Source organism: Antechinus flavipes, chromosome 4 (genome assembly GCF_016432865.1).
Source record: "Antechinus flavipes isolate AdamAnt ecotype Samford, QLD, Australia chromosome 4, AdamAnt_v2, whole genome shotgun sequence".
Classification (NCBI taxonomy): domain Eukaryota; kingdom Metazoa; phylum Chordata; class Mammalia; order Dasyuromorphia; family Dasyuridae; genus Antechinus; species Antechinus flavipes.
Genome location: NC_067401.1, coordinates 10,605,099 through 10,617,008, shown reverse-complemented (window position 1 = coordinate 10,617,008; position 11,910 = coordinate 10,605,099). Strand labels below are relative to the sequence as shown.

At 63.6% G+C, this 11,910-nt stretch overlaps 1 protein-coding gene across 1 annotated transcript; it reads right to left on the bottom strand.

The window, feature by feature from the left end:
* Positions 1-2,796: 2,796 nt before the first annotated feature.
* CHRND (cholinergic receptor nicotinic delta subunit) lies at positions 2,797-11,543 on the bottom strand. Its single transcript, XM_051999739.1, has 12 exons — positions 11,429-11,543; positions 10,952-11,097; positions 8,467-8,511; positions 8,209-8,318; positions 7,811-7,966; positions 7,447-7,559; positions 6,640-6,840; positions 6,287-6,398; positions 5,929-6,043; positions 5,089-5,290; positions 4,830-4,948; positions 2,797-3,529 (listed from the first exon to the last, which is right to left on the bottom strand). The coding sequence occupies exons 1-12, from the start codon at positions 11,478-11,480 to the stop codon at positions 3,347-3,349; spliced, it is 1,554 nt and encodes a 517-aa protein (XP_051855699.1). The 5' UTR covers positions 11,481-11,543; the 3' UTR covers positions 2,797-3,346.
* Positions 11,544-11,910: the final 367 nt, after the last annotated feature.

The following is an 11,910-nucleotide window of genomic DNA, read 5'->3' as shown; positions in this document are numbered from 1 at the left end:
GGTTAGAAATCTAACTGACAATCACACCTGTCGGATCGGCTAAGATGACAGGAAAAGATCATGATGAATGTTGGAGGGGTGTGAGAAAACTGGGACACTGATGCATTGTTGGTGGAGTTGTGAAGGAATCCAACCATTCTGGAGAGCTATCTGGAACTCTGCCCAAAGGCTATCACACTATGCATGCCCTTTGACCCAGCAGGGTCATCACTACTGGGGTCTGTATCCCAAGGAAATCATAAAGGAGGGGAAAGGATCCACATGTGCCAAAAGGTTTGTGGTGAAGAACTGGAAAAGGAGTGGATGTCCCTCAGTTGGGGAATGGCTGAATAAATTGTGGCAAATGAAGGTAATGGAATATTACTGTTCTACAAAAAAATGATGTTCGAGCTGATTTTAGAAAGGCCTGGAAGGATTTACATGAACTGATGCTGAGGGAAACAAGCAGAACTGGGAATACAGTGTATATGGTGACAGCAAATTTGGTTCTTCTCAGTGGTTCCATGATTCAAAGCAATCCCAATAGACTTTGGGATTAGAAAACACCGTTTGTGTCCAGAAAAAGAACTAAGGAGACTGAATGTAAATCAACATATGCTACGTTCACTTCTTTTTTCTATTTTTTTTTAATGTCTCCCATGGTTTTTCCCTTTCGCTCTGATTTTTCTCTTCCAACATGATTCATAAAATGATGTGTATCAAAAATAAATAGACTAGAAAAAAAAATCACAATGGCGCGACGAGCCGGGTGAGTTCAGAAAAATCCACAAAGACGTACGTGAAGGAAAGTGAGAGAACTAGGACATTGTACAACACGACAGCACTACTGTATAAAGATCCATCGTGGAAGACTTTGCTATTCTGAGCAATTCGATGATCTGAGACTACTCTGAGGAAGAGGATCACAAATGCGGCCCATGCTGGAGAAAGAGCCAATGGGGTCTGGATGCTGATCGAAGTGTATTTTTTTTTAATTTTATTTTTCTTGGGGTTTTTGTCTATTTTTTCTTTTGCAACGTGGCTGACACGTTCCCGGAAACAGCGATTGCACACGGGTAACATATCAAATTGCTAGTCTTCTTACGGAGGGAGCAGGGAAAAGGGGATTTTTTTTGAATTTTGAAATTTTGAAAAATGAATGTTAAAATTTTTTACATCTAAATCGTTAACGAAAAAAATAAAAATATTGTGGGGGCAGGGGATGGGAAAAAAAATCTAAGCGGCGATGTGAATCGTTGTGGTTCTAGCCTTGATGAGGATCTAGATCAGTCACAGCCACTTTGTAAAATTTTCCTTTCACATGAGTTCAGATCCTATCTCTGATGTGATCTTGTGTGATTCAACCACTCAAGGCTTAGTTTTACTCAATTTAAAAGATGGAGAGGTCGGACTAGATGGATGCTAAGGTTCCTTCCAACTCTGATTCTTCCCCTTGGTCATTCTAAGCAAATCCTTAAAAAAGATGCCGTTCCTTGCGCTGGGGATTCTGGGAGAGAAATGGAAATTAGCCCTATGGACAAAAGGAAGGCCTGGCTCAGAGGGCAAAACTGGCCGCAACAGGCAGAATTTGCAGAGAAATCGATTTGGGTTTTCAATTTAAAATAAACCTTTAGATTGAGTTGAAATGGGGTTCCGTAGCGGGTTCTCTGACCATGGAGCTCTTCCAGGAGGACCCAGAAGGCTGGGAGGTGAGTAATCCAAGTCTAGCAGGCTTCAGGCAGGCCCCAGGAGGCCGTGGCTGGTGACATTTTGCTCAGACACGGGGCGGGAGACAATTCGAAGTGTGAATAAGGGACACTGGCTCTGGATCCAAATCCCAGCTTTCTGTGGTTGTGGGAAATCCTTCACTTGGCTGGGCTTGGATTTCCTGCTCTCTACGATGAGGGGTCGGAGGACATTGAAGGGCCCTCTCAGTTCTAATACTAGGAGGTCCCCGGCCTTGGCGCTCCTTCCGCCTGTCAGATAGCAGGGTTCTAGACTCGGTCAGTCACAGACACGGGAGGAGGGGACCGCCGGAGGGGAACAGCGGCCATGACGGTGGGAGAATCAGAGAAAGGCGGGAGCGATCACGGGGCTCCTCCCGGAGTGGGAGCTCAGCCAGGGAAAGGCATTGGAAGGGCTGAAAGAAGGCCCAGAGGACCAGCGGAGACGCTCCCCAGACCTCTATGGACCCCCGAAGCTGGGGATGCTAGACCATGGCGACCCTCACTGCCCTGCTCCAATCCTGTCCCTTTGTTTTGTGCCGAGGATACGGAAGGAGGGGAAACGAGGGAAGAGAGGAGGCCGGGAGCCCGGCTCATTCCTCTGTCCCAGAGGGTGAGGAGAGCTGGAAGGCCCATCGGGATCACGCTGGGGAGCCTAGATTAGCGCTGCCAAGCCCCTTGGAGGCCACCCAGCCCGGCCCTCTCAATGACAGTCCAGGAAACTGAGGCCCCGGGACGGCTTATTTCCGAGGCTGCTGGAAGGATCTGGAGCCACGTCCTGCAGGCTCACGGGCTCCTGAGCAGGAAGGGGCCTCCGCCCGTCCAACTCACTCATTTAACAAAGAAAGAGACAGGCCCAGAGATGGAAGGTTGGCTTCCCAGCCAGGCCCAGCAGGGGGTGAGCCAGGGCGCGCTCTCCACATGCCCGCCCAGCACCCGGCACCAGGACCTGAGTGTGCACGTGCCTCAGACAGCTCGGCCTGTAGGAAACTGCACGCGTTATTTTCCTCCCCGAAACCTCAGTCTTCTTATCTTCCAATGGGTATAACAACAGCACCAACATTGAAAGGCTTATTGTGAGACTCAAATGCAATTTTCTGATTTGACTCTTGGTTTGAAATATGATTTAATTGATCTCCAAATGAGAGAATGGCTGCAAAACTATTTGCAAACTCTCGCATGCTCCAGAAATGGTACTTTCCCCCACTCCAGCATCGAGCAGAGCTGGGTACACGGTGTGGCAATCAGGACTTAATTTAATGACTATTTATTCACACTGCCCCTCCCTCCCTCTGCCTTCCTCCCTTCCTTCTTTTTCTCTCTTTCTCCTTCCCTCCCTCCCTCCCTCCCCCTTTTCCTTCCTTCATTTCCTAGCTAAAGCCCTGCCTGCCAGTTAGTGGCTCCTCAGTCCTCAGTGGACAGACTGCGGCCTTGGCGCCCTCCTTCCCCAGGGCTGAGTCAGGGCCTGGCCTTTGAGAAGGGCGGCCCTTCGGGACCCCAGAAGGAGCTGCGGATGTTGTCCCTCCCCCCTCCCCCTGGCTCTGGTACTTCAGGGCAGTTACCCCTCCCCTCCCCTTACTGCCCCCCACCCCGGGGCAGGGGCCATGGGACCACCGGTCCGGGGGCCCCCGGGTGGGCGGCTCCTAGATGAAGCGTTTGTCCTTCTCGTCGTAGGTGAAGGGGTCCCCGGGGAAGGGCTGGAGCGGGGGCCGGTTGTACATGCCCTGCAGGAGGATCCAGGCGGTCCCCAGCGCCATCAGCGGGGTCACCACGAAGAGGCAGAGGCGGTCCACGGTCCGGGCCACTCGGCCCCAGCTGTCCTTCTCCTGGGGGACAGCGGCGGCTGGACCAGCGGGCTGAGACCCCCCCCTTCGATTCCCCCGGCGGCTCCACGGCCTCCCCACGGCCTCCCCTGCCGGCCTCATCTCCGGGACCCTGGGCCTGGCTTCCGTCCTGACCTGCACCCCCCGAGGCCGCTGAGGACTCGGCTTCCGAGCCTGGACCACTGACCAGGCTCCCCTTCCCGGGCCAAACCTCCCCGGCTCCTCCTTAAGCTTCCTTCTTTCTATCCTCGGCCAGCTCAGGGACCCCTGATTTCTGAGCTGGAAGGGACTGCTGAGGCCTCAAAAGGCCTCACCCACGCCCCCATTCTACAGATGAGGAAACGGAGTCTTAAGGCAGTAAAGTGACTCCGCAGGCCGACAGACAGGCTCTGAGCTAGAACCCTTCCTTTTGTCTGAGTCCAAGAGAGGCCAAGGGGCTGTTGGCCACAAATGGGGGAGCTGAGGTTGGACCCCAGAGCCTCCACCTCCTGCCCAGCAGCCCCATGCTGACTCCTCAGCAACCAGAACTCTGGCTTCTGCCCTGATCTTCTCCCCCACCCTCCACCCAAGCCGCCTGATGCGCCCCCAGCCTCTAATGGAGGCTGCCTGCTCCCCGTGCTCCCCGTGCTCCCGCTCCCTGTGCTCCCCGTGCTCCCGCTCCCCGTGCTCCCTGTGCTCCCGACTCCCCGTGCTCCCGTTCCCCGTGCTCCCGTTCCCCGTGCTCCCGCTCCCTGTGCTCCCGTTCCCCGTGCTCCCACTCCCCGTGCTCCCGCTCCCTGTGCTCCCACTCCCCGTGCTCCTGTTCCCTGTGCCCCCGCTCCCCGTGCTCCCCGTGCTCCCGCTCCCTGTGCTCCTGCTCGCCAGGCCCGCCCAAGAGGGGGCTCCAAGCCCCAGTCACAGCTGGCCTGGGCCCCGTTTTCACGGGGAGGGTGACAGGACGCCTTCTAGTTACAGTTTCTAACTCTTCAGCCTCGGTTTCCTTCTCTGTAAACTCTGGGGCTGGGATAGGGGAGCGGGAGAAGGGGATCCTGGGCCCCAGGGTGGGGAGGAGATGGCAGAAGGCCAAGCTGGTGCCCAAGGGCTCTTTCTGCCGGACCGTCAGCCTCTGCCGGGCTCTCAGCCTCCCTGCAAACGCCCGGTTCGGTGACTCCGCGGCCGGGCCGATGCCGGGGGGCGGGGGGTGGGGGGGGGGAGCCCCTGCGGCTGGGGGACTCCGTGGGACAGGCCGATGCTGCCCGGGGGCGCAGCTTCTCCGGAGATTTCTCCCCACGTTCTCCAGCCCCAGGGCCCCGGGCCCCCTCACCTCGTTGTAGTTGTTCTGGTCTCTCATGTGGCTGACGATGAAGTTGGCCCCGTCCACGGCCGGCCTGATCTCATTCAGCAGCTCCTGCTGGGACTCCTCGGACCCGGGCGGGGGCCGCCCTGCGGGGAGACACGGGGGCTGGGCTGGGCTGCGGGGGAGCCAGGGCCGGCCGTCCCCCCCCCCCCGAGCCCCGCCCCGGAGCCCCGCCCCATTCCCGCCCCCACGGAGCCCCGCCCCCCCTCCCCCCCCGGACACTCACGCGCGGGGGTGACGCGGCTGGCCAGCCCGTGGCGCTGCGACTGCTTCTCGAACATGAGGTCGCTGCGGGACTTGACCGTGAAGTATTCCTCCGCTTTGGAGATGTAGCCCAGGGAGCTGCTGCGGCGCACCTGGGAGCCGGGCGCGGGCTCCGCCTCGGGCTGGGACATGTGCAGCCACCGCGGCAGGGTCTCCAGGAACATCTGGGGGGGCGGGGCGGCTCAGACCCCCGGCTCCTCCTGCCTCTCCCCGGCCCCTTCCCCGCCCCGGGGTTTCTCCCCTCCCTCCCGGCCCCTTCCCATCTCTCCTCCTTTTTTTTAATCCAGATTTTCCTATTACTTTTCTCCTGGCCCTGGCTCTCCTTCCCTCCCGGGCCCCTCCTCTACCTCCAGATTTTCCAGCCCCTCCAGCACATGAATTTCACCCCCCACCATTTTTCCCACTGCGATGTAAACTCCTCGAGGGCAGGGACGGGCACCACGCCGGGGGCAGGGATGGGCACCAGGCCGGGGGCAGGGATGGGCACCGTGCTGGGGGCAGGGACGGGCACCACGCCGGGGGCAGGGATGGGCACCAGGCCGGGGGCAGGGATGGGCACCGCGCCGGGGGCAGGGACGGGCACCATGCTGGGGGCAGGGATGGGCACCACGCCGGGGGCAGGGATGGGCACCACACCAGGGGCAGGGACGGGCACCACGCTGGGGGCAGGGACGGGCACCATGCTGGGGGCAGGGATGGGCACCACACCGGGGGCAGGGACAGGCACCGCGCCAGGGCAGCACACAATCAAGTGACCCGTGGGTCGGCGTCTCCCCCTCTCCCGCGGCTCCCGCAGACCCACCTTCCTGACCCCCTGCGAGAGGACGTGGGTGCTGGGCGTGCGGTGGTGGATGTTCAGGGTAACCACACAGATGAGCACGATGATGGTGACCAGGACCATCCCGAAGAGAAGGAACCTGCCGTGGGGAGAGCCCGCCTCGAACCCGAGCCCCAGATCCAACCACAGGGAGGATTGGGGGAGGGAAAAGAGCAGTGGGCGGAGGGCAGTGGGCAGGGGGTAGAGGGCAGGGGGCAGTGGGCAGAGGGTAGGGGGAGGAGGGCAGGGGACAGAGGGCAGGGGGCAGGGGACAGTGGGCAGGGGGTAGAGGGCAGGGGACAGAGGGCAGGGGGCAGGGGACAGAGGGCAGGGTCCCACTCACTTGCCAATGAGGGGGATGGCGTGGGAAGTCGCGGGCAGACGCTTGGAAATGAGCAGCAGGAAGACAGACTGGGCCAGCAGGACTGAGATGGTCACTGAAGTCTTCTCACCACCTGGGGAAAAGACTGGCCTTAGGCTTGTGACCTTTAACCCCGACCTCCTCACAAGTGACCTCCCTGGGCCCCAGCTTCCTCATCTAGAAAAGAAAAGGCTGATCCCGCTCTAAGCTCGGGACGGGGCTTGTCAGAGCTTCCTTCCGTGCAAACTGAGGGGACCGGCCTGGAGGGCGCTGAGACCCGGGCCGGCTGGGGGGAAGCCGAGGAAGGGGGGCTGGGGCCGGGGCCCCTCCCTCACTGTCGGCAGGCAGGTAGAAGGCCAGGTTGATCATGAAAGAGATGAGGACGCAGGGCACCAGGATGTTGATGATGTAGAACAGGGGCTTCCTGCGGATGATGAGGTAGAAGGTGATGTCCTGGTAGCTGGTGCTGGCCGGGGACACGCTCTGGTCGATGTTTTTCCGGGCAGGCCGGTGAACGATTTCCCACTCCCCGTTTTCTGGAAGTGACAGACAGCCGTGCTAGGGAGGAGGGCGGGGGGGGGGTGCTGGGGAGGAGGGCCAGGGGCTAGGGAGGAGGGCAGGGACTGGGGAGGAGGGCTGCAGGTGCTGGGGAGGAGGGCAGGGGCTGGGGAGGAAGGTGGGGAGCACTAGGGAGGAGCAGCAGGGGCTGGGGAGGAGGACAGGGGCTGGGGAGGAGGGCGGAGCACACTAGGGAGGAGCAGCAGGGGCTAGGGAGGAGGGCGGGGCTGGGGAGGAGGGCTGCAGGTGCTAGGGAGGAGGGCAGGGACTGGGGAGGAGGGTGGGGTCTGGGGAGGAGGGCTGCAAGTGCTAGGGAGAAGGGTGGAGGACACTAGGGAGGAGCAGCAGGGACTAGGGAGGAGGGTGGGGGCTGGGGACAAGGGCGGGGGCGCTAGGGAGGAGGGCCAGGGGCTAGGGAGGAGGGTTGGGGAGGAGGGCTGCAGGTGCTAGGGAGGAGCGCTGGGGGCAGCAGCTTCCACGGGGTGAGAGGACTGGGGCCCCTTGGGCCAAGGGCCAGGACGGGAGCAGGGGAAGGCGGGAGAGGGCGGGGCTGGTTCCTGGGGGTCCCAGGGGGGGCTGGGTACCCGTGAAGCCTTCGGGGTCAATGATGATCCACTCCACGGGGTAGGAGCGCCCCTCTCCATCAGTCTCCTGCTTCAGCTGCAGATTGATCTCCTTGGCCGTGTATGTCAGGGAGCTGTGGGAAATGGAGGGAGGGTCAGGGCCCGATGGGGAATCTCCCCCGGAGCAGAGGGACTGGGGAGAAGTCAGGACTGTGTCTCCTGAGGGAGGGCGGGCCTTGTCCCTTTCTGCTCCCTTCCCAGCGCCCTGGCCCTGGGCACCCCTTCCCTCGTCCCCCAGGGCCACGCTGCTCCTTCCTGGGGGGGGGAGGGCTCCTAGCCAGAAAAAGGGGCCAGGGGTCGGAGGCCGGAGGCCCCGGGGTCCAACCTGAACTTGAGGGAGCAGTTCTGCCAGTCAAAGGGGAAGTAGGTGACGGTGATGGGGCAAGAAGACTGGAAGATGGCGGGGGGCAGCCAGTAAACCCAACCAGAGGGGTAGAGGAGGATGTTGCAGGAGTAGGAGATCTGGAAGGTGCCGTCATTGCTGCGGAAGGGGAGGAGAGTCACAGAGGGAGGGGGCCAAGGGTGAGGTCATGGGAGGCGTGAGGTCATGGGGACCCCAGGACGTAAGCGCTATTGTGGGCGCTGAGAAGGCAGAGCGCCTGAGGTGGCTCCCGAGCCTTGGGCTTCCTGACTCCACCCCCGGCCAGTTGAGAATGGGGAGGGCTGGGGGCTCGGGGTGGGGGGGAATGAGTCATCAGGAGGGGGAGGGGTCTCCGGCCTAACTTGTTCTCCAGGACGATCTCTGGGAGCCACAGCATGTCTGGAGGCAGGCGCAGGACGCTGATGTTTCCGAACTCGGCCATCTCCCATTGGAGCCGGCTGTCCATCCAGCCCTAGAGAGCCAGAGGATCATGGAGGCCCCCCCGGCCCGGGCCTGCCCCTCTCCCCGGGAAAGCCCAGGAATGGCGGGGCCTAGAAAGGGGCCCCCCTTGGGGAAGGATCCACCCCCTCCCCCTCCCCCCTCGGGAGCCAGATTCTCACATGCTCGATCCACACGTTGGTGGTGAGGGTCTCGTCCACTTCTTTCTGCAAGGAGAGCAGGGGCCGCGGCTGAGGGGCTGAGGGCGAGGGGCCGAGGGTGAGGGGCCGAGTCTGAGGGGCTGAGTCTGAGGGGCCGAGGGTGAGGGGCCGAGGGCGAGGGGCCGAGTCTGAGGGGCCGAGGGTGAGGGGCCGAGTCTGAGGGGCCGAGGGTGAGGGGCCGAGGGCGAGGGGCCGAGGGCTGAGGGCGAGTCTGAGGGGCCGAGGGTGAGGGGCCGAGGGCGAGGGGCTGAGGGCAAGGGGCCGAGGGTGAGGGGCCGAGGGTGAGGGGCCGAGGGTGAGGGGCCGAGGGCGAGGGGCCGAGGGCTGAGGGGCCGAGTCTGAGGGGCTGAGGGCAAGGGGCCGAGGGTGAGGGGCCGAGTCTGAGGGGCCGAGGGTGAGGGGCCGAGGGCGAGGGGCCGAGGGCTGAGGGGCCGAGTCTGAGGGGCCGAGTCTGAGGGGCCGAGGGTGAGGGGCCGAGGGCGAGGGGCCGAGGGCTGAGGGGCCGAGTCTGAGGGGCCGAGGGTGAGGGGCCGAGGGCGAGGGGCTGAGGGCAAGGGGCCGAGGGTGAGGGGCCGAGGGCGAGGGGCCGAGTCTGAGGGGCCGAGGGCGAGGGGCCGAGGGCTGAGGGGCCGAGTCTGAGGGGCCGAGTCTGAGGGGCCGAGGGCGAGGGGCCGAGGGTGAGGGGCCGAGGCTGAGGGGCCGAGGGCGAGGGGCCGAGGGCTGAGGGGCCGAGTCTGAGGGGCCGAGTCTGAGGGGCCGAGGGTGAGGGGCCGAGGGCGAGGGGCCGAGGGCTGAGGGGCCGAGTCTGAGGGGCCGAGTCTGAGGGGCCGAGGGTGAGGGGCCGAGGGCGAGGGGCCGAGTCTGAGGGGCCGAGGGTGAGGGGCCGAGTCTGAGGGGCCGAGGGTGAGGGGCCGAGGGCGAGGGGCCGAGGGCTGAGGGGCCGAGTCTGAGGGGCCGAGGGTGAGGGGCCGAGGGCGAGGGGCTGAGGGCAAGGGGCCGAGGGTGAGGGGCCGAGGGTGAGGGGCCGAGGGCGAGGGGCTGAGGGCAAGGGGCCGAGGGTGAGGGGCCGAGGGTGAGGGGCCGAGGGCGAGGGGCCGAGGGCTGAGGGGCCGAGGGCTGAGGGGCCGAGTCTGAGGGGCCGAGTCTGAGGGGCCGAGGGTGAGGGGCCGAGGCCTTCTCTGGGAGGTAACTGGCGGTAGATGAGCTGCCAGAGTCCCGCAGCTGGTCGGTGTCTCAGGGCAGATTTGGATCCAGGGCCTCTGCCCCAAATTGGGTCTGAGAGAGGGGTCCGGGCCCCCGATCCCAGGCCGCTGTGGGGGGGGTTGTTCGGGGGCTGTGACTCCAGGGGTCCCAACCGCAGCCCTCAGAACCACCATCAGCGAGAGTCACGGAAGAGCCGATGGGGGGCCTGGGACACGGCTGGGCCATGATCTGCCCGGGCGGGGGGCTGCTCAAACAGGGGCGGGCCCCGAGGGCTCACGTGACCAGGAAGGCACAGGCAGCTTGTCTGTTGGCTGCGTTTCCCAACACTGCCCGGCCCCCTCGGCCCCTCTGCCCCAGACCGGGTGAAATAATGATAATAAGGGTGTTCCAGGAGACTTACTTCACTTGCTCCGGAATTTAGCTCCACAAACGCCTCCCTCAGCCTTGCCCGGGGGCATGGGGGGGGGCGGGAATCCTGGGATTCGAATCCATGTTTTTTGGGCTCCAAACCCAGGGAATCTTTGCACTAGACCCTCCTTGTGGGAAAAGCGGTGCTGCCCCCATTCTACAGATGGGGAAACTAAGGCAGAAGCCACCAGCCCGGGAGATGGGAGGCCTTCTGACTCAGGCCCGGGTTCTCATCCACTGATGCACAGACTTTTACTTCTGACCCACTAATTCAGGCACTTTTAACACATTTGGCCAGGATTGATTTTCACGTGACCCGTAATCCCCCAACCGCTCCTCCCTCAGCCCCCCCCCATAACAAGGACCCGTATCTGATGGCCCCTGCACAGTTTTGCCCCGGCAGCCCCCGCCCCCGCCCGAGCCAGGAAGGGGGGGCATTTGTTCCTTAAAGAACTTCTGTGTGCCCCCCCCCCCCCCCAGGAGCAGGCGTCTCTCCGTCTCGCCCCCTCCCCTCTCCTTGCGGGCTCATCCGCTGCTCTGTCTTTCTGTTATTGTTATTATTTGTTCAGTCCATTTGAGCCACTGAGGGGGCAAACTCTGGGCTCTTCCCCAGCTCCTGCCCCCCTTTCTCCCTCCAGCTCAGACCAGGTTTGCCCCCCTCCCCCTCCCGGTGCCTGCCTGGGCTGGGTGCGGGGGAGGGGAAGGTGGGGGGGACCAGGCTCTGCCCCAGGAGCTCCGGCGGCCAGGGGTGGGGGGGGGGTGGGGCCCGCTCCCTGCCCCGGCTCAGTCAGCCCCGACGGAGCCTCTCAGCGCAGGGGCCGGGCCTGGGACTCACCAGGGAGATGAGGTTGGAGAGGGTGAGGGCCAAGGAGATGTCCACCCTGTCCCCCTGGCGCTCCACCGGCCGCAGGTTCTTGTTATAAGCCTTCTCCTCAAAGAGGTAGCGGATGAGCCGCTCCTCCTCGTTCAGGGCGCCGGCTCCTGGGGAAAGCAGGGGCTGGGAGGCTGGGGGCGGGGGCTGAGGCCCTGGGGGGGGGCGCTAAGGGGGTCTGGCCTGGGGGGGGGGGCTCAGGTCCCTAGGAGAGGTTGAGGGGGGTCTGGCCTGGGGGGGGTTGGGGGGCTGAGGGGGTCTGGTCTGGGGGCTGAGGCTGGCCCCCAGAGGCCGGTCCTTGAGCAGGATTAGGGGGAGGGGTGTCAGGGCTGAAGGAAGGTCCTGGGAAGGGAGTGAGGGGAATAGGGGTGGGGGGTGGGGGGCCCCCTGGCTGGGAAAGTGCTGGGGGGGACGGGGATCAGCGAGGGGCTGGGTCCTTACCGGAGGTGGCCAGAGCCACGAGCAGCCCCAGCCCCAGGCTCCAGCCCCCCATTCCGTCCGTCCGTCTGCAGCCCCGGGACCTGACCCCCACTGTCCTAGACAGGGTGCCGGGGAATGCGGAGGGATGGGGGGAGGAAGCCAGCAACAGGTGGCGGGGCCGGGGGGAGGAGGGGCAGAGGAAACGAAGGGATTAGAGCCGCAACCAGATACCCCGGGAGGCTCCGGGGCGGGGGCAGCGGCTGCTCCAGAAGGAGGGGGGGGCGGCCTCAGAGCCGGGGCCAGGGAGAGGGCCAGGCCAGCTGGGGCAGTCACTCAGGCGTGCGGGGGGGCGGGACCCCGGGGACCCTTGGGGGGGCGCCCTTCCCCGGGGCCAGGCCCGAGCCCCCGCCCCGTCCGACCTCGGGGACCCGACTCCCTGAGACGCCCGGGATGTGCCGGGCCCGGATACAGACGAGAAGAGACGCGGGCACAGGATCGTTTAT